The sequence below is a fragment of the Rutidosis leptorrhynchoides genome, chromosome 8 (genome assembly GCF_046630445.1).
Source record: "Rutidosis leptorrhynchoides isolate AG116_Rl617_1_P2 chromosome 8, CSIRO_AGI_Rlap_v1, whole genome shotgun sequence".
NCBI classification, from domain to species: domain Eukaryota; kingdom Viridiplantae; phylum Streptophyta; class Magnoliopsida; order Asterales; family Asteraceae; genus Rutidosis; species Rutidosis leptorrhynchoides.
The window spans coordinates 276,253,131-276,279,864 of record NC_092340.1 but is presented as its reverse complement, the minus strand read 5'-3'; the positions used below and the strand labels follow the sequence as shown (position 1 = coordinate 276,279,864).

Below are 26,734 nucleotides of genomic sequence, written 5' to 3'. Positions count from 1 at the left end.
CAAAAACGACTTGTAACCTATTTTTCCGACTATAAACTTATACTTTTTCTGTTTAGATTCATAAACTTAAGATCAATATGTAACCATAGCAACTTGAAACACTCAAAACGGATTTAAAACGAAGAAGTTATGGGTAAAACAATATTGGATAATTTTGCTTGTTGTAGCTACGTAAAAATTGGTAACAAATCTATATTAAACATATCGTAGCTAACTTATATTGTATTATACATGTATTCTAATATATTATGTAATCTTGGGATACCATAGACATGTATGCAAATGTTTTGACATATCATATCGACCCATGTATATATATTATTTGGAACAACCATAGACACTCTATATGCAGTAATGTTGGAGTTAGCTATACAGGGTTGAGGTAGATTCCAAAAATATATATACTTTGAGTTATGATCTAGCCTGAGACGTGTATACACTGGGTCGTGGATTGATTCAAGATAATATATATCAATTTATTTCTGTACATCTAACTGTGGACAACTAGTTGTAGGTTACTAACGAGGACAGCTGACTTAATAAACTTAAAACAGTAAAACGTATTAAAAATGTTGTAAATATATTTTGAACATACTTTGATATATATGTACATATTTGTTATAGGTTCGTGAATCGACCAGTGGCCAAGTCTTACTTCCCGACGAAGTAAAAATATATGAAAGTGAGTTATAGTCCCACTTTTAAAATCTAATATTTTGGGATGAGAATACATGCAATTTTATAAATGAATTATGAAATAGACACAAGTAAATGAAACTACATTATATGGGTGAATGATCGAAGCCGAATATGCCCCTTTTTAGCTTGGTAGACTAAGAATTTGGGAACAGACCCCCAAATTGACGCGAATCCTAAAGATAGATCTATCGGGCCCAACAAGTCTCATTCTGAAATTTGGAATGCTTTAGTACTTCGAAATTATCATGTCTGATGGGTGTCCCGGAATGATGGGGATATTCTATATGCATTTTGTTAATGTCGGTTACCAGGTGTTCACCATATGAATGATTTTTATCTCTTTGTATGGGATGTATATTGAAATATGAAATCTTGTAGTCTATTATTATGATTTGATAATATATAGGTTAAACCTATAACTCACCAACATTTTTGTTGACGTTTTAAGCTTGTTTATTCTCGGGTGATTATTAAGAGCTTCCGCTGTTGCATACTAAAATAAGGACAAGATTTGGAGTCCATGCTTGTATGATATTATGTAAAAACTGCATTCAAGAAACTTATTTTTGATGTAATATATTCTTATTGTAAACCATTATGTAATGGTCGTGTGTAAACGGTATATTTTAGATTATCATTATTTGATAATCTACGTAATGTTTTTTTAAACCTTTATCGATAAAATAAAGGTTATGATTGTTTTAAAAATGAATGCAGTCTTTGAAAAATGTCTCATATAGAGGTCAAAACCTCGCGACGAAATCAATTAATATGGAACGTTTATAATCAATATGAACGGGACATTTCACCAGTCGCTGCTTGAATATCGTCTGTTAGAGCAGAATCAAACGCAACTGATTTTTCTAAGGTTTACAAAGAACACGTCTACTAAATCAGGGAAATTTAATACTATATATAAAATGTTTACCCACGTGATTCGCACATGTAGCCAACTTAACGAACCAAGGAGTTAGTTTCATGGACTAGTTTGGGACATAGTAATAAATTCAGTGACTAAGAGTGGAGGTATAAAATGGGAGTGACTAAGACCACTGTTAACCTTGACTTTGACTGTAACGTCAAAAATAGATGATGTACTTTTTGGTAATGTGGCAAGGTCACAAAGTGAAGTCTTTTAATGGGAGTGTTAGATTTGAATGTTAAATTTGTGATGGGTGATGTGGTAAAATATTATTGGTAGTTGGGTATAAAATATATTAATTAATAATATATAAATATTAATGCTGAAATCTGATTGGTCCATACATCCCTGACGCATATCTTTTTTTCGTCAGTTTTGTGAGTGACGCCCTCGGAGCGTGAGGGCGTCAAATTTCTTGCCAAATCACATGCCACGTCATTTTTGGGGGCGTTTTTCTTTTCAAATTTGACGTTGCATTACCTGTGATCTAATTGGACAAAAATCGAATAACAAGGGACTAGTTTGGCAATTTTTTCTATAAATAATTTTGTAAGATTACAAAGAGCTAAATTAGATAAGAATGGTAGCATCCGAATAAAAATAAGATTTTGGCTAAAGAACTCGAGTATTTGAAAAGAACCAAGAGTGGTATGATGTATGATGTCATCTGCAGAACCATTTGAGTGAGAGATTTTGATATTGTGCATAAAGTTATTCAGTACCAAATATTAAATATTCTTAGTTGAAGTTGTAAAGTTAGCTTTATGAAATATATGTAAAGTCTTCAACAACATAGCAACGTATCAACTTTATCCATGACACATCATACCAACACAACAAAACCTCGTGTACTAAACTTTTTTTTTTTTTTTTTGTGTGGGGGAGGGGGCGGGGAAGTAAGTTTTTATTAAAATTAAAATTGGCAGAGCCATATATTTACACCAAGAGTTCATAAGAAACGAATAAACTAATACTAACTTCTGGGTTATCGAGGCATCTACATGATTACTCATAAAAACAACAAAATTACTCCAAGATTACACGTATATGTTAGATAATGAAACCCCCCATCAGGATATTGTATTATTGAGTCACTATACAGTATATAGATTACATACAAAACCCTAACGAACCTATAACTCTAACAAACCCAAGCTCACAATCGGGTTAGGCCGCTAATCTATCATCATTATCTAACAATATACTGCTATCTCCCTGGTTTTCTAGGATCTAACCGTCAAATATATGTGTACCGATTTTAATTTATTCCAATTAATGAACTATCACATATATATATATATATATATATATATATATATATATATATATATATATATATATATATATACATATATATATATATATACATATATATATATATATGTATGTATATATATATATATATATATGTATGTATGTATGTATTTATCAAAAGTTACAAGGATTGAGCAAGCAATAATGGCTTGCAATTATCCCGAAATTGTTTTGCAAAGATAGCAAACCGAACACGAAAACTAATACACGAAACTAATTACAAGATTACATTATTTTAAGATAGCTACTAGGATCGTTTATCCACGTAAGCCAATCTATTTTCCTTTTCCTCAATCTCTTGGATATCCACTCAAACGCTTTAACTTGAATCTCGTTCAAAGCCACCGACGGATTCTAAGATTTCCCCCGAAAGACCATCTCGTTTCTATTCTTCCAAATTAGATATGTACATACCCATTCAACCGCTTGCCATATTTTTTTCCCACATGTGTAGAGTTACTTGGACCATTTCCCCTCAATATTTCACAAATACTAAGGTTAGTCATATTTCCAAGTCCCCACCACCCGAAGACTCTATCCCACACATCCATTGCGGACTTACAAAATATTAGGGAATGCTCCACCGTTTCTAAATTGTCATCACATAACGAACATCTTACACTATGCAAATCTATACCCCTATTGTCTATTTCGATTTTGACAGGCAGCCTTTTTTTACAAACCCGCCATACAAATACTTCTAACTTTTTTGGTACCAAATTATTACGCATAGTTTCATCAACATTTGTAACCGCGATTAAACGTTCGTCAATAATGAGAGATAAAGATAGAACAGTGTAAATACCATTATGTGATAACGACCAGGAGCATGTGTCTCTCTCCAATTCTTCGAAACTGTAGCACAAAATCAGTTGCTGCAACTCTGTCAATTCGCCTTGTGTACGCCCTGTTGGTTATCTCGTCCAATTGCACCTTAAAACACTTCCAGATTCTGATTCTACAATTCGGTCGCTAATGGTTGTCCCTTTATCCGTTTCCAATCGATATAGTCTTGAAAAATTTGAACTCATTTTCCCGTTAACTAGCCACTTTGTGTCCCAGAATTTCAGCATCGAATTTTTGTTCACTTTTTTGACGAAGGAGACTATGAAATCAACTCCTAACTCTTGAATGCATGTACCTGTTACAAGAATATTTTTCCACACACTTGGTCTTAAAGAGTGAATTGCTTCACCCTCTAAGTCCAAGCCACCACAGGAACCGTAAATGCTACGAATGACATTTGCCCATAAAGAATTGGCGTCGGTATTAAACCACCACTACCATTTGCCCAATAAAGAAAGATTTTTACTTTTTAAAAGCCCGATATTTAACCCCCCATTTTCATATGAAGTTACCACATTATCCCATTTAACCCAAGAAATTTTAGAGTTTACATCCGACTCGCCCCAAAAGAACACTCTCCTGACACTCTCTAGAATTTTTAACACACAAGTCGGAGCACGAAAGAGCGAGAATTAATACAATGGTAGGCTACTTAGGACCGATTTAATTAGGACTAATCTTCCTCCAAACGACATCGAACGCATTTTCCAACTTGAAAGTCTTGATTTAATTTTATCGATGACCGGGTTCCAACTACTCAACTTATTCATTTTTGCACCAATTGGAAGTCCAAGATACGTAAATGTGAACTTATTCACTTGACATTCTAAACGAGATGCAAATTGTTTTAATTCATCTACAATTGTCCCGATACCATAAACAGCTTTTTTGAAAGTTCACTTTTAAACCCGAAGCCAATTCGAAGCATTTAAGAAGGTTTCAAAGGTTTAATGCATTTTCATGACTCCATTCTCCGAAAAAAAATAGTATCATCCGCGTATTGAAGATGATATATTTGTATTTTGTCATTTCCAATTTCAACACCTTTATAAAGACCCTTCGCCACTGCGGCTTTAGTTAAAATGTTTAATCCCTCCGCGGCTAATATGAAAAGAAAAGGTGATAACGGGTCACCTTGACGAATGCCTCTTCCTAGCGTAAATTCTTTTGTTGGTGACCCGTTTACTAAGATTGAAATAGACGCGGATTGTAAACATGCAAGTATCCACCTCCTCCATTTAGATCCAAAACTCATGCTTTTCATGACTTCCATTAAAAAGTTCGAATTTAGACAATCAAACGCCTTTTCAAAATCAACTTTGAATAAGATGTTTTTTTTCTTGAACTCTTTAAGATACTCAATACTCTCGTTTACGATCAATGCACCATCTAAGGTAAATCTATCTTTAATAAACGCACTTTGCTCTGCACCAACTAGATGTGGAATCACCTTTTTCAAACGATTAGAAAGTAGTTTTGCAATAATTTTGTAGTAACTTCTGTAGTGACCCGAATTTTTCCATGTTTATATATATTAATTGAGATTGATATTTACATGATTAAATGTTTCCAACATGTTAAGCAATCAAACTTGTTAAGACTTGATTAATTGAAATATGTTTCATATAGGCAATTGACCACCCAAGTTGACTGGTGATTCACGAACCTTAAAACTTGTAAAAACTATATGATGACATATATATGGATATATATATATATATATATATAGTTAACATGATACTATGATAAGTAAACATATCATTAAGTATATTAACAATGAACAACATATGTAAAAACAAGACTACTAACTTAATGATTTTTAAACGAGATATATATGTAACGATTATCGTTGTAAAGACATTTAATGTATATATATCATATTAAGAGATATTCATACATGATAATATCATGATAATATAACAATTTAACATCTCATTTGTTATAATAAACAATGGGTTAACAACATTCAACAAGATCGTTAACCTAAAGGTTTCAAAACAACATTTACATGTAACGACTAACGATGACTTAACGACTCAGTTAAAATGTATATACATGTAGTATTTTAATATGTATTCATACACTTTTGAAAGACTTAAAGACAGTTATCAAAATACTTCTACTTAACAAAAATTCTTACAATTACATCCTCGTTCAGTTTCATCAACAATTCTACTCGTATGCACCCGTATTCGTACTCGTACAATACACAGATTTTAGATGTATGTACTATTGGTATATACACTCCAATGATCAGCTCTTAGTAGCCCATGTGAGTCACCTAACACATGTGGGAACCATCATTTGGCAACTAGCATGAAATATCTCATAAAATTACAAAAATATGAGTAATCATTCATGACTTATTTACATGAAAATAAAATTACATATCCTTTATATCTAATCCATACACCAACGACCAAAAACACCTACAAACACTTTCATTCTTCAATTTTCTTCATCTAATTGATCTCTCTCAAGTTCTATCTTCAAGTTCTAAGTGTTCTTCATAAATTCCAAAAGTTCTAGTTTCATAAAATCAAGAATACTTTCAAGTTTGCTAGCTCACTTCCAATCTTGTAAGGTGATCATCCAATCTCAAGAAATCTTTGTTTCTTACAGTAGGTTATCATTCTAATACAAGGTAATAATCATATTCAAACTTTGGTACAATTTCTATAACTATAACAATCTTATTTCAAGTGATGATCTTACTTGAACTTGTTTTCGTGTCATGTTTCTGCTTCAAGAACTTCGAGCCATCCAAGGATCCATTGAAGCTAGATCCATTTTTCTCTTTTCCAGTAGGTTTATCCAAGGAACTTAAGGTAGTAATGATGTTCATAACATCATTCGATTCATACATATAAAGCTATCTTATTCGAAGGTTTAAACTTGTAATCACTAGAACATAGTTTAGTTAATTCTAAACTTGTTCGCAAACAAAAGTTAATCCTTCTAACTTGACTTTTAAAATCAACTAAACACATGTTCTATATCTGTATGATATGCTAACTTAATGATTTAAAACCTGGAAACACGAAAAACACCGTAAAACCGGATTTACGCCGTCGTAGTAACACCGCGGGCTGTTTTGGGTTAGTTAATTAAAAACTATGATAAACTTTGATTTAAAATTTGTTATTCTGGGAAAATTATTTTTATTATGAACATGAAACTATATCCAAAAATTATGGTTAAACTCAAAGTGGAAGTATGTTTTCTAAAATGGTCATCTAGACGTCGTTCTTTCGACTGAAATGACTACCTTTACAAAAACGACTTGTAACTTATTTTTCCGACTATAAACCTATACTTTTTCTGTTTAGATTCATAAAATAGAGTTCAATATGAAACCATAGCAATTTGATTCACTGAAAACGGATTTAAAATGAAGAAGTTATGAGTAAAACAAGATTGGATAATTTTTCTCATTTTAGCTACGTGAAAATTGGTAACAAATCTATTCCAACCATAACTTAATCAACTTGTATTGTATATTATGTAATCTTGAGATACCATAGACACGTATACAATGTTTCGACCTATCATGTCGACACATCTATATATATTTCGGAACAACCATAGACACTCTATATGTGAATGTTGGAGTTAGCTATACAGGGTTGAGGTTGATTCCAAAATATATATAGTTTGAGTTGTGATCAATACTGAGATACGTATACACTGGGTCGTGGATTGATTCAAGATAATATTTATCGATTTATTTCTGTACATCTAACTGTGGACAACTAGTTGTAGGTTACTAACGAGGACAGCTGACTTAATAAACTTAAAACATCAAAATATATTAAAAGTGTTGTAAATATATTTTGAACATACTTTGATATATATGTATATATTGTTATAGGTTCGTGAATCAACCAGTGGCCAAGTCTTACTTCCCGACGAAGTAAAAATCTGTGAAAGTGAGTTATAGTCCCACTTTTAAAATCTAATATTTTTGGGATGAGAATACATGCAGGTTTTATAAATGATTTACAAAATAGACACAAGTACGTGAAACTACATTCTATGGTTGAATTATCAAAATCGAATATGCCCCTTTTTATTAAGTCTGGTAATCTAAGAATTAGGGAACAGACATCCTAATTGACGCGAATCCTAAAGATAGATCTATTGGGCCTAACAAACCCCATCCAAAGTACCGGATGCTTTAGTACTTCGAAATTTATATCATATCCGAAGGGTGTCCCGGAATGATGGGGATATTCTTATATATGCATCTTGTTAATGTCGGTTACCAGGTGTTCACCATATGAATGATTTTTATCTCTATGTATGGGATGTGTATTGAAATATGAAATCTTGTGGTCTATTATTATGATTTGATATATATAGGTTAAACCTATAACTCACCAACATTTTTGTTGACGTTTTAAGCATGTTTATTCTCAGGTGATTATTAAGAGCTTCCGCTGTCGCATACTTAAATAAGGACGAGATTTGGAGTCCATGCTTGTATGATATTGTGTAAAAACTGCATTCAAGAAACTTATTTTGTTGTAACATATTTGTATTGTAAACCATTATGTAATGGTCGTGTGTAAACAGGATATTTTAGATTATCATTATTTGATAATCTACGTAAAGCTTTTTAAACCTTTATTGATGAAATAAAGGTTATGGTTTGTTTTAAAATGAATGCAGTCTTTGAAAAACGTCTCATATAGAGGTCAAAACCTCGCAACGAAATCAATTAATATGGAACGTTTTTAATCAATAAGAACGGGACATTTCAGTTGGTATCCGAGCGTTGGTCTTAGAGAACCAGAATTTTGCATTAGTGTGTCTTATCGAGTTTGTTAGGATGCATTAGTGAGTCTGGACTTCGACCGTGTTTACTTGAAAAATGATTGCTTAACAAATTTTGTTGGAAACTATATATTTTTAACATGTGAATATTATGTGATATATTAATCTCTTAACGCGTTTGATATTATGTGATAGATGTCTACCTCTAGAACAAGTCCCATTGACTCACCTAATAATAATGAAGAGTCAAATGTAAATTGGAATGATTCGTGGACCGATTCACAAGTTCCCGAAGAGGAACCGGAAGAAGAGTCGGAACCGGAAGAAGAATCGGAACCGGAAGAAGAATCGGAACCGGAGGAGGAAATAGAACCGGTGGGGGAAATAATAAAACGGTTAAGTAAAAGAAAATCCTCAACCAACCGACCAAGGTTAATTATGGTCAATGGTGTTTCCGCCAAGGAAGCAAAATATTGGGAGGATTACCAATTCTCCGATGAATCGGATTCCGACGAGAATTCCGATGATGTTATAGAAATTACCCCAACTGAATTTAAAAAGGCAAAAGAAAATAATAAGGGAAAGGGAATAAAAATAGAGAAATCTAATTCCAACCCCGATGAACTTTATATGTATCGTCAACCCCCGAAGTCCTTAAGTTGTAACAATGACCCGTGAACCTCTAAACCACCAGGTTTTTCTAAACCAATGTGGAAAACGACGGCTCGTATTAGGGGAACATCATATATCCCTAGAAACTTGGAAAAACGAACCAAAACCGAAGAAGAAGAAACAAGCGAGTCGGAATAAGATAGTTGTATTCGTGTGGTGTAATATATGTAATATAGTGTGCTTATGCTTTATGATATATGTAAAAATTGCTTGTATTAATAAGTATTTTTTAATGAATCTAACTCTTGTCTATTTTACAGTATAAAAACACAAAATGGATAGACAACCCAATATTTTAAGAGACCTACCCGGAGACATGATTGATGAAATCTTGTCTAGAGTCGGTCAGAATTCTTCGGCACAACTATTTAAGGCGAGATCAGTTTGTAAGACATTCGAAGAACGTTCCAAGAATGCCTTGGTTTATAAAAGGCTTTCGTTCGAAAGATGGGGGATATCACATTGGGAAATCCATAAGTTACGATGTGTTTACTTTGACGCATATATTGCGGGGAACCCAAATGCTATTTTACGCAATGGGTTAAGAAATTATTTTGACTCAATATATCCGAATATTGGACTTCGTGATTTAGAAAAAGCGGCTAACATGCAACATAAAGAAGCATGTTATGCTTACGGATTAGTAATGTTCGCTTCTCACCAAAGTGAGAACAAGAACATCGGGCTACAACTATTAAACAAAACATTCCCACAAGTGACGGAGTCGGTAATTGGGGTAAGAAATGAGGTTTTTAGATTGTTACGGGACTGTTGGACATTACGTAACCCTCGTCCCTTTGACGACGTTACAACACGCTGTCTTATCAATGGCCATAACGGTTATGTTCCACAAGACCAAGGATGGGAAGTAATCCTAGTAAAACCAGAATGCATGACTTGTTTCTGGACGTATGAATTACGTGTCTTTATTGCCTTTGCTGAACGACTTGTGTACTAGCTAGAATTATCTTCACAACCATCTTGTATCAAATTTATTGTGTGCTATATTTCATGCTATATGTAAAATAAGCGGTATTGTAAGTTTGTAAAATATTGTGTAAAAGTTTGAACGCAAAATATTATTATAATCAGTTTTTCATATAGAATTGTAGTAGTTGAATTGTATATTAGCTACTAAGTATGAACTTAACGGGTAGGTACTACCCGAATTTAAACTTATAAAATGCTAATATGAAGAAAAAGCTTTTATAAATGAGTTCATATTATGCTACGAAATACTATTAACTACTCTTAATATTCTGTATGATTAACTTGTTCCATTTGACTATTTTGAAGGAAATGGCACCGACTACTCGACACACCGTGAATATGAATGAAGAGGAATTCCGTACTTTTCTAGCTTCAAACATAGCCGCAGTACAGGCTGTGCTACATACCAACAATAACCTTGGATCTAGCAGTACAGGAAATCGGGTAGGATGCACCTACAAAGAATTCACTGCCTGCAAACCTTTGGAATTTGATGGAACCGAACGACCGATCGGATTGAAACGGTGGACCGAGAAGGTCGAATCGGTGTTTGCCATAAGTAAGTGTACTGAAGAGGACAAAGTGAAGTACGCTACGCATACCTTCACAGGTTCTGCGTTAATATGGTGGAATACCTATCTAGAGCAAGTGGGACAAGACGATGCGTACGCACTACCATGGTCAGCATTCAAGCACTTGATGAACGAGAAGTACCGTCCCAGAACCGAGGTCAATAAGCTCAAGACAGAACTTAGAGGGTTACGAACCCAAGGATTTGATATTACCACGTACGAAAGACGATTCACAGAATTGTGCCTATTGTGTCCGAGAGCGTTCGAAGATGAGGAAGAGAAGATCGACGCGTTTGTGAAAGGATTACCGGAAAGAATCCAAGAAGATATAAGTTCACACGAGCCCGCCTCCATACAACAGGCATGTAGAATGGCTCACAAACTAGTGAACCTGATTGAAGAAAGAATTAAAGAACAGACTGCTGAAGAGGCCAATGTGAAGCAAGTCAAAAGAAAGTGGGAGGAAAACGGTGATAAGAATCACCAATACAACAACAACAGCAATTACAACAATAATCGCAACAATTATCCCAACAATCGCAACATCAATCGCAACTACAACAAACGGCCTAACAACAACAACAACAACAACAACAACAACAACAACAACAGCAACTACAACAATCATCCCAACAACAATAATAACTGCAACAACAACAACAATCAGAAGCAGCTATGCCAAAGGTGTGAAAAGTATCACTCGGGGTTCTGCACCAAATTTTGCAACAAGTGTAAAAGAAATGGTCATAGCGCGGCGAAGTGTGAGGTCTACGGACCAGGGGTTAATAGAACGAAAGGAACAAATGGTGTCGAAACGAGTAATGGCGGAGCAAGTAGTGTCGGAGCAAGTTATGCCAATGTAGTTTGTTATAAATGTGGAAAACCGGGCCACATTATTAGAAATTGCCCGAACTAGGAGAACACGAATGGACAAGGCCGCGGAAGAGTTTTCAATATTAATGCGGCAGAGGCACAGGAAGACCCGGAGCTTGTTACGGGTACGTTTCTTATTGACAATAAATCTGCTTACGTTTTATTTGATTCGGGTGATAGAAGCTATATGAGTAGAGATTTTTGTGCTAAATTAAGTTGTCCATTGACGCCTTTGGATAGTAAATTTTTACTCGAATTAGCAAATGGTAAATTAATTTCAGCAGATAATATATGTCGGAATCGAGAAATTAAACTGGTTAGCGAAACATTTAAGATTGATTTAATACCAGTAGAGTTAGGGAGTTTTGATGTGATAATCGGTATGGACTGGTTGAAAGAAGTGAAAGCAGAGATCGTTTGTTACAAAAATGCAATTCGCATTACACGAGAAAAAGGAAATCCCTTAATGGTGTACGGAGAAAAGGGCAACACGAAGCTACATCTTATTAGTAATTTGAAGGCACAAAAACTAATAAGAAAAGGTTGCTATGCAATTCTAGCACACGTCGAGAAAGTACAAACTGAAGAAAAGAGCATCAATGATGTTCCCATTGCAAAAGAATTTCCCGATGTATTTCCGAAAGAATTACAGGGATTACCCCCACATCGATCCGTTGAATTTCAAATAGATCTTGTACCAGGAGCTGCACCAATAGCTCGTGCTCCTTACAGACTCGCACCTAGCGAGATGAAAGAACTGCAAAGCCAATTACAAGAACTTTTAGAGCGTGGTTTCATTCGACCAAGCACATCACCGTGGGGAGCTCCTGTTTTGTTTGTCAAGAAGAAAGATGGTACATTCAGGTTGTGTATCGACTACCGAGAGTTGAACAAACTTACCATCAAGAACCGCTACCCACTACCGAGAATCGACGACTTATTTGATCAACTACAAGGCTCGTCTGTTTATTCAAAGATTGACTTACGTTCCGGGTATCATCAAATGCGGGTGAAAGAAGATGATATTCCAAAGACTGCTTTCAGAACACGTTACGGTCATTACGAGTTTATGGTCATGCCGTTTAATTTAACTAATGCACCAGCTGTGTTCATGGACCTTATGAACCGAGTGTGTGGACCATACCTTGACAAGTTTGTCATTGTTTTCATTGATGACATACTTATTTACTCAAAGAATGACCAAGAACACGGTGAACATTTGAGAAAGGTGTTAGAAGTATTGAGGAAGGAAGAATTGTACGCTAAGTTTTCAAAGTGTGCATTTTGGTTGGAAGAAGTTCAATTCCTCGGTCACATAGTGAACAAAGAAGGTATTAAGGTGGATCTGGCAAAGATAGAAACTGTTGAAAAGTGGGAAACCCCGAAAACTCCGAAACACATACGCCAGTTTTTAGGACTAGCTGGTTACTACAGAAGGTTCATCCAAAACTTTTCCAGAATAGCAAAAACCTTGACTGCATTAACGCATAAAGGGAAGAAATTTGAATGGAATGATGAACAAGAGAAAGCGTTTCAGTTATTGAAGAAAAAGCTAACTACGGCACCTATATTGTCATTGCCTGAAGGGAATGATGATTTTGTGATTTATTGTGACGCATCAAAGCAAGGTCTCGGTTGTGTATTAATGCAACGAACGAAGGTGATTGCTTATGCGTCTAGACAATTGAAGATTCACGAACAAAATTATACGAAGCATGATTTGGAATTAGGCGCGGTTGTTTTTGCATTAAAGACTTGGAGGCACTACTTATATGGGGTCAAAAGTATTATATATACCGACCACAAAAGTCTTCAACACATATTTAATCAGAAACAACTGAATATGAGGCAGCGTAGGTGGATTGAATTATTGAATGATTACGACTTTGAGATTCGTTACCACCCGGGGAAGGCAAATGTGGTAGCCGATGCCTTGAGCAGGAAGGACAGAGAACCCATTCGAGTAAAATCTATGAATATAATGATTCATAATAACCTTACTACTCAAATAAAGGAGGCGCAACAAGGAGTTTTAAAAGAGGCAAATTAAATCCAAGGTATATTGGACCATTCAAGATTATTGATCGTGTCGGACCAGTAGCTTACCGACTTGAGTTACCTCAACAACTCGCGGCTGTACATAACACTTTCCACGTCTCGAATTTGAAGAAATGTTTTGCTAAAGAAGATCTCACTATTCCATTAGACAAAATCCAAATCAACGAAAAACTTCAATTCATCGAAGAACCCGTCGAAATAATGGATCGTGAGGTTAAAAGACTTAAACAAAACAAGATACCAATTGTTAAGGTTCGATGGAATGCTCGTAGAGGACCCGAGTTCACCTGGGAATGAGAAGATCAGATGAAGAAGAAATACCCGCATTTATTTCCAGAAGATACGTCAACACCTCCAACTGCTTAAAATTTCGGGACGAAATTTATTTAACGGGTAGGTACTGTAGTGACCCGAATTTTTCCATGTTTATATATATTAATTGAGATTGATATTTACATGATTAAATGTTTCTAACATGTTAAGCAATCAAACTTGTTAAGACTTGATTAATTGAAATATGTTTCATATAGGCAATTGAACACCCAAGTTGACTGGTGATTCACAAACGTTAAAACTTGTAAAAACTATATGATGACATATATATGGATATATATATATAGTTAACATGATACTATGATAAGTAAACATATCATTAAGTATATTAACAATGAACTACATATGTAAAAACAAGACTACTAACTTAATGATTTTTAAACGAGACATATATGTAACGATTATCGTTGTAAAGACATTTAATGTATATATATCATATTAAGAGATATTCATACATGATAATATCATGATAATATAACAATTTAACATCTCATTTGTTATAATAAACAATGGGTTAACAACATTCAACAAGATCGTTAACTTAAAGGTTTCAAAACAACATTTACATGTAACGACTAACGATGACTTAACGACTCAGTTAAAATGTATATACATGTAGTGTTTTAATATGTATTCATACACTTTTTAAAGACTTCAAGACACTTATCAAAATACTTCTACTTAACAAAAATGCTTACAATTACATCCTCGTTCAGTTTCATCAACAATTCTACTCGTATGCACCCGTATTCGTACTCGTACAATACACAGCTTTTAGATGTATGTACTATTGGTATATACACTCCAATGATCAGCTCTTAGTAGCCCATGTGAGTCACCTAACACATGTGGGAACCATCATTTGGCAACTAGCATGAAATATCTCATAAAATTACAAAAATATGAGTAATCATTCATGACTTATTTACATGAAAACAAAATTACATATTCTTTATATCTAATCCATACACCAATGACCAAAAACACCTACAAACACTTTAATTCTTCAATTTTATTCATCTAATTGATCTCTCTCAAGTTCTATCTTCAATTTCTAAGTGTTTTTCATAAATTCCAAAAGTTCTAGTTTCATAAAATCAAGAATACTTTCAAGTTTGCTAGCTCACTTCCAATCTTGTAAGGTGATCATCCAACCTCAAGAAATCTTTGTTTCTTACAGTAGGTTATCATTATAATACAAGGTAATAATCATATTCAAACTTTGGTTCAATTTCTATAACTATAACAATCTTATTTCAAGTGATGATCTTACTTGAACTTGTTTTCGTGTCATGATTCTGCTTCAAGAACTTCGAGCCATCCAAGGATCCATTGAAGCTAGATCCATTTTTCTCTTTTCCAGTAGGTTTATCCAAGGAACTTAAGGTATTAATGATGTTCATAACATCATTCGATTCATACATATAAAGCTATCTTATTCGAAGGTTTAAACTTGTAATCACTAGAACATAGTTTAGTTAATTCTAAACTTGTTCGCAAACAAAAGTTAATCCTTCTAACTTGACTTTTAAAATCAACTAAACACATGTTCTATATCTGTATGATATGCTAACTTAATGATTTAAAACCTGGAAACACGAAAAACACCTTAAAACCAGATTTACGCCGTCGTAGTAACACCGCGGGCTGTTTTGGGTTAGTTAATTAAAAACTATGATAAACTTTGATTTAAAATTTGTTATTCTGGGAAAATTATTTTTATTATGAACATGAAACTATATCCAAAAATTATGGTTAAACTCAAAGTGGAAGTATGTTTTCTAAAATGGTCATCTAGACGTCGTTCTTTCGACTGAAATGACTACCTTTACAAAAACGACTTGTAACTTACTTTTCTGACTCTAAACCTATACTTTTTCTATTTAAATTCATAAAATAGAGTTCAATATGAAACCATAGCAATTTGATTCACTCAAAACGGATTTAAAATGAAGAAGTTATGAGTAAAACAAGATTGGATAATTTTTCTCATTTTAGCTACGTGAAAATTGGTAACAAATCTATTCCAACCATAACTTAATCAACTTGTATTGTATATTATGTAATCTTGAGATACCATAGACACGTATACAATGTTTCGACCTATCATGTCGACACATCTATATATATTTCGGAACAACCATAGACACTCTATATGTGAATGTTGGAGTTAGCTATACAGGGTTGAGGTTGATTCCAAAATATATATAGTTTGAGTTGTGATCAATACTGAGATACGTATACACTGGGTCGTGGATTGATTCAAGATAATATTTATCGATTTATTTCTGTACATCTAACTGTGGACAACTAGTTGTAGGTTACTAACGAGGACAGCTGACTTAATAAACTTAAAACATCAAAATATATTAAAAGTGTTGTAAATATATTTTGAACATACTTTGATATATATGTATATATTGTTATAGGTTCGTGAATCAACCAGTGGCCAAGTCTTACTTCCCGACGAAGTAAAAATCTGTGAAAGTGAGTTATAGTCCCACTTTTAAAATCTAATATTTTTGGGATGAGAATACATGCAGGTTTTATAAATGATTTACAAAATAGACACAAGTACGTGAAACTACATTCTATGGTTGAATTATCAAAATCGAATATGCCCCTTTTATTAAGTCTGGTAATCTAAGAATTAGGGAACAGACACCCTAATTGACGCGAATCCTAAAGATAGATCTATTGGGCCTAACAAACCCCATCCAAAGTACCGGATGATTTAGTACTTCGAAATTTATATCATATCCGAAGGGTGTCCCGGAATGATGGGGATATTCTTATATATGCATCTTGTTAATGTCGATTACCAGGTGTTCACCATATGAATGATTTTTATCTCTATGTATGGGATGTGTATTGAAATATGAAATCTTGTGGTCTATTATTATGATTTGATATATATAGGTTAAACCTATAACTCACCAACATTTTTGTTGACATTTTAAGCATATTTATTCTCAGGTGATTATTAAGAGCTTCCGCTGTCGCATACTTAAATAAGGACGAGATTTGGAGTCCATGCTTGCATGATATTGTGTAAAAACTGAATTCAAGAAACTTATTTTGTTGTAACATATTTGTATTGTAAACTATTATGTAATGGTCGTGTGTAAACAGGATATTTTAGATTATCATTATTTGATAATCTACGTAAAGCTTTTTAAACCTTTATTGATGAAATAAAGGTTATGGTTTGTTTTAAAATGAATGCAGTCTTTGAAAAACGTCTCATATAGAGGTCAAAACCTCGCAACGAAATCAATTAATATGAAACGTTTTTAATCAATAAGAACGGGACATTTCAACTTCCGATCAAACTAATCGTGCGATAATCACCAAGTCCAACGGGGTCGGATTTTTTTGGAATTAAATTGACAAAAGAAGAGTTACATCCACGGGAAAATTCACCTTTATCCCAAAACTATTCAATCGCAAGAGTTAGTTCACCCTTTAATTGTTCCCAATATTTTTTTTATAAAAACACATGTTAAAACCATCGGGTCCGGGCGCTTTAGAACTACCGCATTCGAAAACCGCATCTTTAATTTCTTTTTCACTAAATGGTAGTTCAAGAGCCATGGTATTATCCATGGAAAGGCAGGGATAAATAAGGTCCTCCATACTTGGTCTTTCAATCTTCGGATCTTCAAACATTCGTTTAAAATGATTATGGATTTCTTCTTTAATATCACATGATGAATCAATCTATACCCCGTTGACATTCAATCCCCTCATGTTGCTCTTATTGTTTTTTCTTCGAATAATGGAATGAAAGTACTTGGAATTCTCATCACCTTCTAAAATCCATTTCAGACACGCCTTTTGCTTCAACATGCTTGTTTTCAATTTTTCTTTTTCCATCCACTTCTTTCTTGTTTGTAACCAATTTTCTTTTTCAATGTCATTTAGTTGGTTGTTTTTCGCCCTCAATTCAAGATTAAGTAATAATGTTTTCAAGGCTTCGATATCACCATCTAAACTATTGAATTTATTCGCACTCCATTCCTTTAACGCTTCTTTGACATTTTTTAACTTGTTACAAAATAAACAATCTTTCCAGTTGCTATTTCCTATCGGGAGGTCCCACAAATTTTTTATAACCTCATCAATCCCTTCTTCATCAAACCAAGCATCAAAAAATTTGAACGGTTTAGGGCCAAAATTCCTTTCTTCATCATTCATCATAATTGGGCAGTGATCCGAATTTTTTCTATCTAATGCGACCACAGTGAGATCCTTCCACATATTGAAGAAAGATTCGTTGACAAGAAAATGATCAATCTTGCTAAATTTGAGACCATCATCACTAACTCTAGTAAAATTTCTCCCACTTATTGGAATTTCCAACAAACCGTTGTTTGAAATAAAATTATTGAATCTTCTTGCCCTATATTCGATGAATTCACAATTTAATCTATCCGATTGAACCCGCACCTCATTGAAATCCCCACAAATAATCCAACCCGCATCACTTCCGGTTATTAAATTAGACAAATCATCCCACAATTTTATCTTACCAGCATCTTTGTGAGGCCCATGAACATTGATGAAGTTAAAGTTGTAACCCGTGTCTTTCCACTTACCACGGATACCAATCAAACCATCACTATAAATCGTATCAGAAGCTTCGAAGTAGGTTGAGTCCCAAATTATTAATTGACCCCCTGCCATCCCAACACGCTCTTTTTGGATAAAATCACAATTGATTGAGCCCCATAGTGATTGAATCCAATTAAGGTTTGTCAATTTCAAATGAGTTTCTTGCAATGCTAAAAAAGTTGGTTTTTCCTTTATAATTAACTTTTTAACCCAATCAAACTTATTCTCTTTAGACCCGATCCCAAAACCTCTAATATTGAGCGAAACTATCTTCATGAAAAAAGATTTAAGACGAAAAGAGGGATAAACAAACTTACTGTGAAGGCACCTTTGCCTTCCATTTTAATCCCAATTTATTGCCATAACTTTTTACTTCTGTCGAGTTAAAGGACTGCGAATTACCAGAAGAAGATGTACAATTGGAGCATTCGGGTCTCAGTGGTTGTTCCTCAGTTCTACCTTTTCTTGCAGCTGTCTTAAGGTTCATCATTCTTGAAGACGTCTTCCATTTGCATATATGCGCCCAATAACAATCCTTCTTGTTATGATCACAATTTTGAGTTTCTTTAAGTTTGCGTTTTGAATTGTTTTATTATTATCCATCATGTGTTTTCTCAGACCGTCAGTGTTCATTTGATTTAGAGATGGAGAACCAATCTCTACCTCTTCTTAGTCAGTATCTTCTACCTCATGTTGGACAGTATCTTCATGGGCCTCTTTTTTGTTCTCATCCTCATTAATTGGCCTGTTTGGACTTTTGTCACCAAGGCCCACTTCAGGATGTTCGATTGGGCTTGGTTTAACAGCTTGGCCCAAATTTGATTGATCACATACAATTGAATTTACGTAATTTGAATTTGGAAACGTAATTGGAATATCGATGGGGTCCCGCGTGTTTACACTAGTATGTGAATTATTGGACTTTTCACATTCTCCCATAAATTCATGGCAGACATTATCATTTATTTTTTCTTCAAAAAGTGAATCCAATCCCATGCATTCTGATCCTTTGTCTTCTTCCTGTCGGCCCCCATTAGTTCCACCGGATTTTTCTTTGGACTCGCCGGATTTTTGGTTTGTCCTTTGATAGTCACCACTTTTTTTGAATCCTAGAAATTCGTTCTCTTCATCTGAATCAATTAAAGAATCATCTTCTTATTCATCTGAGTTATCAAAGGTATCCTCCACAAACTCTTTCTCTGATTTGTCAGAATTCAAAACATCTGACTTATGGTCATCTTCATCATCGTTACATAAAACCATATGTACGTGATTACTTGGATCTTCTTTGACATAAGCTGTGAAAATTTCGGTTCCACTCTCTAAAATAACAGACCCTTCGATTGTGTTTAAACCATTAGAATGGATGAGTAAATTTGCCGCTACTAGATTTTGGTGTTCCATAGTGATTTCACAGTTTATAGTTTCTAGTACATCACCCCACAATCTCCCAATCTTTTTGAAATTTTTAACATTCCAGCATGTGATTGGCACCCCTGTTACCTCAATCCATGTAAGCCTTCTTGATGAATGGTATGTTTTATTCAAAATACTTGTGTGGCTGCACCATTTGTGTATAGAATTCTCTTTATTCGATAATATCTCTTCAACTTCAAATGATGAATAGAAAACAAAGAGAATATCCAGACCACCCATATACTTGATGTCACAATTATTCATACCTTCTGCACGACATAATGTCTTCAGTTGATGGATTATTGTCCAGTCTTTTAGGGTTCCTAAGATTGAACGTTTGAACAGGTGCCGGTTGCACATATTTCCTTCTACAAAAACCCTTTTTTGATTGACTTGTTCATTTTCTTGTCTTTTTTGATGTATGTTTGTTAACTTCTCCCTTAGATCTTTGCCTTCGAATCTACCCTCTGATGATTTGTTACTTAGTTTTTCCCTTAGATCACCATGGAAAGGACTCGTAACATCTCTATAGTTCCGGTTGTCTCTAAAAGCATTATCATGGAAACAACTGTGGTTCTTTGTTTCTTTTGGTTCATGCTTATTGTTTCCATCTCGTTACTATCATTTTGTTCTTCCGCCTTGAAGATTCTTATTGGTCGTCCTTCAAAGTTGATACGACTTAGCATCGAAAGCGTTGAATCTGCATCTTTTATCCCTGCGAATCTAGCAAAAGCAAATCGTTGCCCATTTCTTAATTGTTTTCCCACCAAGTATACATCTCGTATATCACCATGTTGTTTGAATTTTCGCCATAATTCTATAACTTTCCATTCCTCCGGGAAGTTGAAGAACATGAACGAAGTCAATTAGATTCCGAATAACCTAGTTAATCGATCTTGTAGCCCCCCGTTGTATTGATCTCGCTTGGACGTGTTTTTTGCTCTCTCTCTCTCTCTCTCTCTCTCCTCTCATTCTCTCTCACACACACACTCATTTTTTTCTTATATATATATATATATATATATATATATATATATATATATATATATATATATATATATATATATATATATATATATATATATATATATATAGGGCAGGATCAATGGGGAAGTAACCAATCGGGGGGAAGCGGGGAGAAGCAAAAAAAAAAAAAAATTTGTTTTTTTTGGAATTTTTTTCCGGCATCAAGATCACACGAAAATATGAATATTTAGAAAAGACACTGTGATGAATGTTATTATTTAGGTGAGAAAATAATCGACAAAAATAACATTCAAGATAATATTGTTCGTGAAGAATGTGAACGTTCTTTTTTCATGTTTTATGAAGTAAAATTTAGCCCGATTTAGAGTTTAGGGTTTAGGGTATAGGGTTTGGTGTTTTGAGTTTATTCTATAAACCCAAAACACCAAACCCTAAACCCTAAACCTTAAACTCTAAACCGTTCGTGTTAAAAACTCAATTTAAATCCTAAATCTAAACTCTAAATCTAAACCCTAAACCCTAAATTTCTAAACCCTAATATCTAAACCCTATAAACCCTAATATCTAAACCCTAATAGCTAAAACCTCAACATACGCTCGAAAAATATGATAATTGTTATATATTACTTCTTCGAGCGTTTTACCCGCAAAATAAAACTATTTATCACAAAGTGTCTTTATTAATGAATTGACCCGTCCATATTACTATAAACGTAGTACGTTCTCATTCGTCCCATAGCGAGGTATTTGACCTCTATATGATACGTTATAGAAAATATTGCATTCGTTTCATAAAAAGCACATCATTATTATACATAATGCATGTTTTAAACAAGTGGGCGATTATTTAAGAAATAATCCCCAAAATACATCGGTTTCCAAATACTACACACGTGACGTAACAGTCGAATATAATACATGACAAAGGTTTTATTGAATGCAACACTTTATTTAAATAAAAGTATGAGACTCCATGCACAACTTGCTCAGATAATGCAACAGCAGAAGACTTTCTTAAGGACCTGAGAATAAACATGCGTAAACAGTCAACACAAAGGTTGGTGAGATATATAGGTTTATCATCGATATAAATATAGACCACAAGATTTCATAGTTATAAATATATGAACACTCGCAAGTGTATAAAAGTATTCTATAAGTTGTTGAGCGCTTCGGTAACCATACTTAACCATTAATGTGGCATATTCCCTTTATTATGAAATCTCCCTACACTGTACCAAGTGTAGTAAAAATGAAGTACTATGCAACCGTTTACGATACTAGAGCGACTAGCCTGGTTGGGGTTGTCAAACCCGATTGATCTATCAATAGGATTCGCGCTTACATGTTCTTACAACATGTAAATATTAGTTACCAAGCTATTAAGGAAGATATGCAATGTGGTACAACTCAACGTAGAATATATTTTAAGTACTTGCGTCTATGGCATAAAACATAAAATGCATGTATTCTCATCCCAAAATGTTTTTAGAGTTTAAAAATGGGACTATATACTCACAGTAGTAAAAGTATATTAATAATAAGTTTTCAACTTATTAAAAATATGACCGTCGTCCTTGGATTCACGAACCTATAACAATAATAACGATTCAGATAATAATACGACATATGAATAAAATAAAGAAAGTTCATAGAATACTTATATAATAATTTTTAACATTTTATATTAGTAGTCCATTGTTAGTAGTCCTTTGTTAGTAGTCCAAAATAGTCCGAAAATTCCAACAGTCCAATAATCGGTATATATATATATATATATATATATATATATATATATATATATATATATATATATATAATCTTAGAATTACCCCACGACGTATTGTATACGTATTGTCTTTGCATCAACCCAGAGACATATTGTATACGTATTGTCTTAGAATTAACTAAGACGTATTGTGTACGTATTGTCTTAGGATTTATCAAAACGTATTGTATACTTATTGTGTTAGGACGTACCAAGAATATTATTATACATATATACAATCACAGAATTAACCAAGATTATAATATTTTGTTATACTACTGATAACATGTCCAAATATGTATAGGATATAGGAAAAGTTAACAAGGATATAGTTAATATAGTTTTTATAATATAAATTTCGTCCATACAACGTTAATTTTAGCAGATTTTGTTTTGCTCGCTAAAAAATTCATTACAACTCCGTTTAAAGTGAATCAAATTGCTATGGATTCATTAAGAAGTAAATTTTACAAAACTAATTCGAAAAGTTCATCCCAAGTAGTAATTTTTAGAGCTTTACACTCTTTTTGCGTCGGTGGACAGATTTGGAAAAATTCCGGCATCCACCCAATATATGATTTTTGATAAAATACTTCCACGTTGTCTAAAATCATGAAAAAATACTGGAAGTCTTATTTACATATATTAACATATTTCCAAAGTCTTAGCCTCAAACTCAAAGTCTAAGATAGGTTTTTAATTCCCAACCCAAAACAGCCCGCTTTTTACCGAATGGAGATTAAAGGATATATATTAAGTTTCAAGGTGTTCTTCATATGTACAAGTTATAAGTTCTTATATTAACTTAATATAACATCATAATACATATAAATAAGTGTTATTAGAGTTATGTTAGAAATATTAGATTAGTTTTTCAAACAAGCTTGGTGTTCACCAAAACAAGTTCTAGTTTTTACAAGTTTTATAAGTATAATAAGATAGTAACTATACAAGGAATTGAACAAGAATTTTGAGAAGTATTTTACCTTGATTATGAAGAGGAAAGTTGCTGAGATTAAAGTATGATATGAGAGCATTCAAGTGTGTGTTTTTAGTTTAAGAAAATGTGGAGTAAAAATGAGTTAAAATGGTCCTTATTTATAAGCTTATAATTTTGGCTTTTAGTGAAAATATCTAAGATAAGTTAAATTGTATTAAGTCATGCATGACATATTAAATTGATTAGGTCATGGATGACATATTACACAAATAATTGCAGATTTCTATTGTATATACCAATAGTAAATACTTCTAGAAGCTGTGTATAATACGGGTAAAAATACCGTATGAATGCGAGTAGAATTCTTGAGGAAATTGAATGAAAATACGAGTATAGCTATTCTTTATATGTATTGGTATATTATAAAGTGTATTAAATACTTGTAAGGGTGTATTTACACTCGTAATACATTATATGTAAATACATTTTAACATAAGTTAATTACGTCGTTTAAATAGTAATATATATATTGTTTGAAAACTCTTTAAATTAGTAGTATGAATATATATATATATATATATATATATATATATATATATATATATATAATACTTTGTTAATATACTTAATGAGATATTTAATTATCATATTTTCAAGTTAAATATATATAAATCCATATATATACACAAAAATTAATCAATTAAATCAAGTTATGACGTTCGTTAATCGTCGGAATAAAAGGGTGACCAAAAGCTTGTGTAAAACTCTTTCCGGAGGTTCGAGAATTATTAAAATTCATTACTTATCAAGTCGAAATTATATAAAGATTAAGTTTGAATTTGGTCAGAAATTTCCGGGTTGTCACAATTAAATGTTCATATTTTCATCCCATCTATAATGTTCGTGAATAAAGTTTTTTTAAAAAACAAAAAAAAAATATTTTTGCTTTCCCCCGCTTCCCCCCGATTGGTTAATTTCCTTTTGATCCTACCAATATATATATATATATATATATATATATATATATATATATATATATATATATATATATATATATATATATATGGGCAGGATCAATGGGGAAGTAACCAATCGGGGGGAAGGAAAAAAAAATTCATTTTTTTGGAATTTTTTTTTCGGCATCAAGATCACAGGAAAATAAGAACATTTAGAAGAGACACTTCGTGATGAATGTTATTATTTAGGCGGAAAAACGATCGACAAAAATAACATTCAAGATAATATTGTTCGTGAAGAATATGAATGTTTTTTTTCATATTTTGTGAAGTAAAATTTAGCTCGATTTAGAGTTTAGGGTTTAGAGTTTAGGGTTTAGGGTTTGGTGTTTTGGGTTTATTCCATAAACCCAAAACACCAAACCCTAAACCCTAAACCCTAAATCCTAAACTCTAAACTATTCGTGTTAAAAACTCAATCTAAATCCCAAATTTAAACCCTAAATCTAAACCCTAAACCCTAAATTTCTAATCCCTAATATCTAAACCCTATAAACCCTAATATCTAAACCCTAATATCTAAACCCCAATAGCTAAAACCTCAACATACGCTCGAAAAACACGATAATTGTTATATATTACTTCTTCAAGCGTTTTTCCGCCAAAATAAAAAAATTTATCACAAAGTGTCTTTATTAAATGTTCATATTTTCATCCCATCTATAATGTTTGTGAACAAAGTTTTTTCAAAAAACGAAAAACAAAAGTTTCTGCTTCCCCCCGCTTCCCCCCGAATGGTTACTTCTCTCTTGATCCTACCACTATATATATATATATATATATATATATATATATATATATATATATATATATATATATATATATATATATATATATATATATATATATATATATATATATATATATATATATATATATATATATATATATTTATTTATTTATTTATGTGTGTGTGTACCGACATAAACTGATTAAGATAATTTTTCTTATATTAATTAATGCTCATGTTTAACCCTGTAAATTTGCGGTTATAACCCATTATTTCGTGAATATATGATATGATGAAACAATATACAAAGCAATACTCCGTAAGTCCGTGTAACCCATATAGATGGTCAAAAAGTACGTTTAGAAATCCGAGTTTAGAGTATAGTCCAAACAAGTCACTATTCACCGTTTGATGAATATTTGCTTGATGAGTACTGGAAAGGCATAATTTATTTACTCTGTATCACTTTCTTCCCTTCTAAGACCACCATTAACTTTGTCTTTGACATCACAGGCAAATGGTGCATTTTTTGAACATAATAATTTGACCTTCATTAACCCAAATGTCACATTTTTGTGTCAAATTTTTGTAGGGTCCCCTAATTTTTATTTTTACACTTAATTATATAAAATTAATATGGAGTACAATATCTAATAAAAACTAAGTACTAAAATTTATACCAAATTAAACATTTCAGCCCAAAAGATAAAAGATTGATTTCAGCCCAAAATAAAATAATTAGGTTTTCAGCCCAAAAGAAAATTAAGAGCGTTGGGCTTTCATTGTTATTAAAAAGGTTTATCACTAAAATGCCCAAAACTTTTTCACTCCTTGCACTAGAGCCCAAAAAAAAAATTTTTTGACAAAATGCCCTCGCAAGGCGCAACGGTCCTTGCGACCTTGCGTCCTTTTCTTAAAAAATTACTGTTAAATGACATCTTTAAACCTGGCCCTCCACACTTTCGCCCGACTTCGCAAACACGCAAAAAACATATACACGGGCGATCCGCAAAAACGCAAGCACAAACGCAAACTCTCTTCATCGCTTCGATTGCTACTACCAGATTGTCCTCCATCATCACCTTCACTACCACCAAACCCCTCTTGCCACCACCGTCACCTTTTATACAAGCCTACAAGGGTTTTCACGAAGTATTAGGGTTTTCACGCAAAAGAATTAGGGGTTTCACGAAGTAATCAACCAAATA

At 33.1% G+C, this 26,734-nt stretch overlaps 1 protein-coding gene across 1 annotated transcript; it reads right to left on the bottom strand.

Moving 5' to 3' along the window:
• Positions 1–3,333: 3,333 nt before the first annotated feature.
• Positions 3,334–17,649, bottom strand: LOC139864225 (uncharacterized). Its single transcript, XM_071852807.1, has 5 exons — positions 17,565–17,649; positions 4,916–5,215; positions 4,441–4,637; positions 4,077–4,215; positions 3,334–3,842 (listed from the first exon to the last, which is right to left on the bottom strand). The coding sequence occupies exons 1-5, from the start codon at positions 17,647–17,649 to the stop codon at positions 3,334–3,336; spliced, it is 1,230 nt and encodes a 409-aa protein (XP_071708908.1).
• Between the last annotated feature and the right edge of the window lie 9,085 nt (positions 17,650–26,734).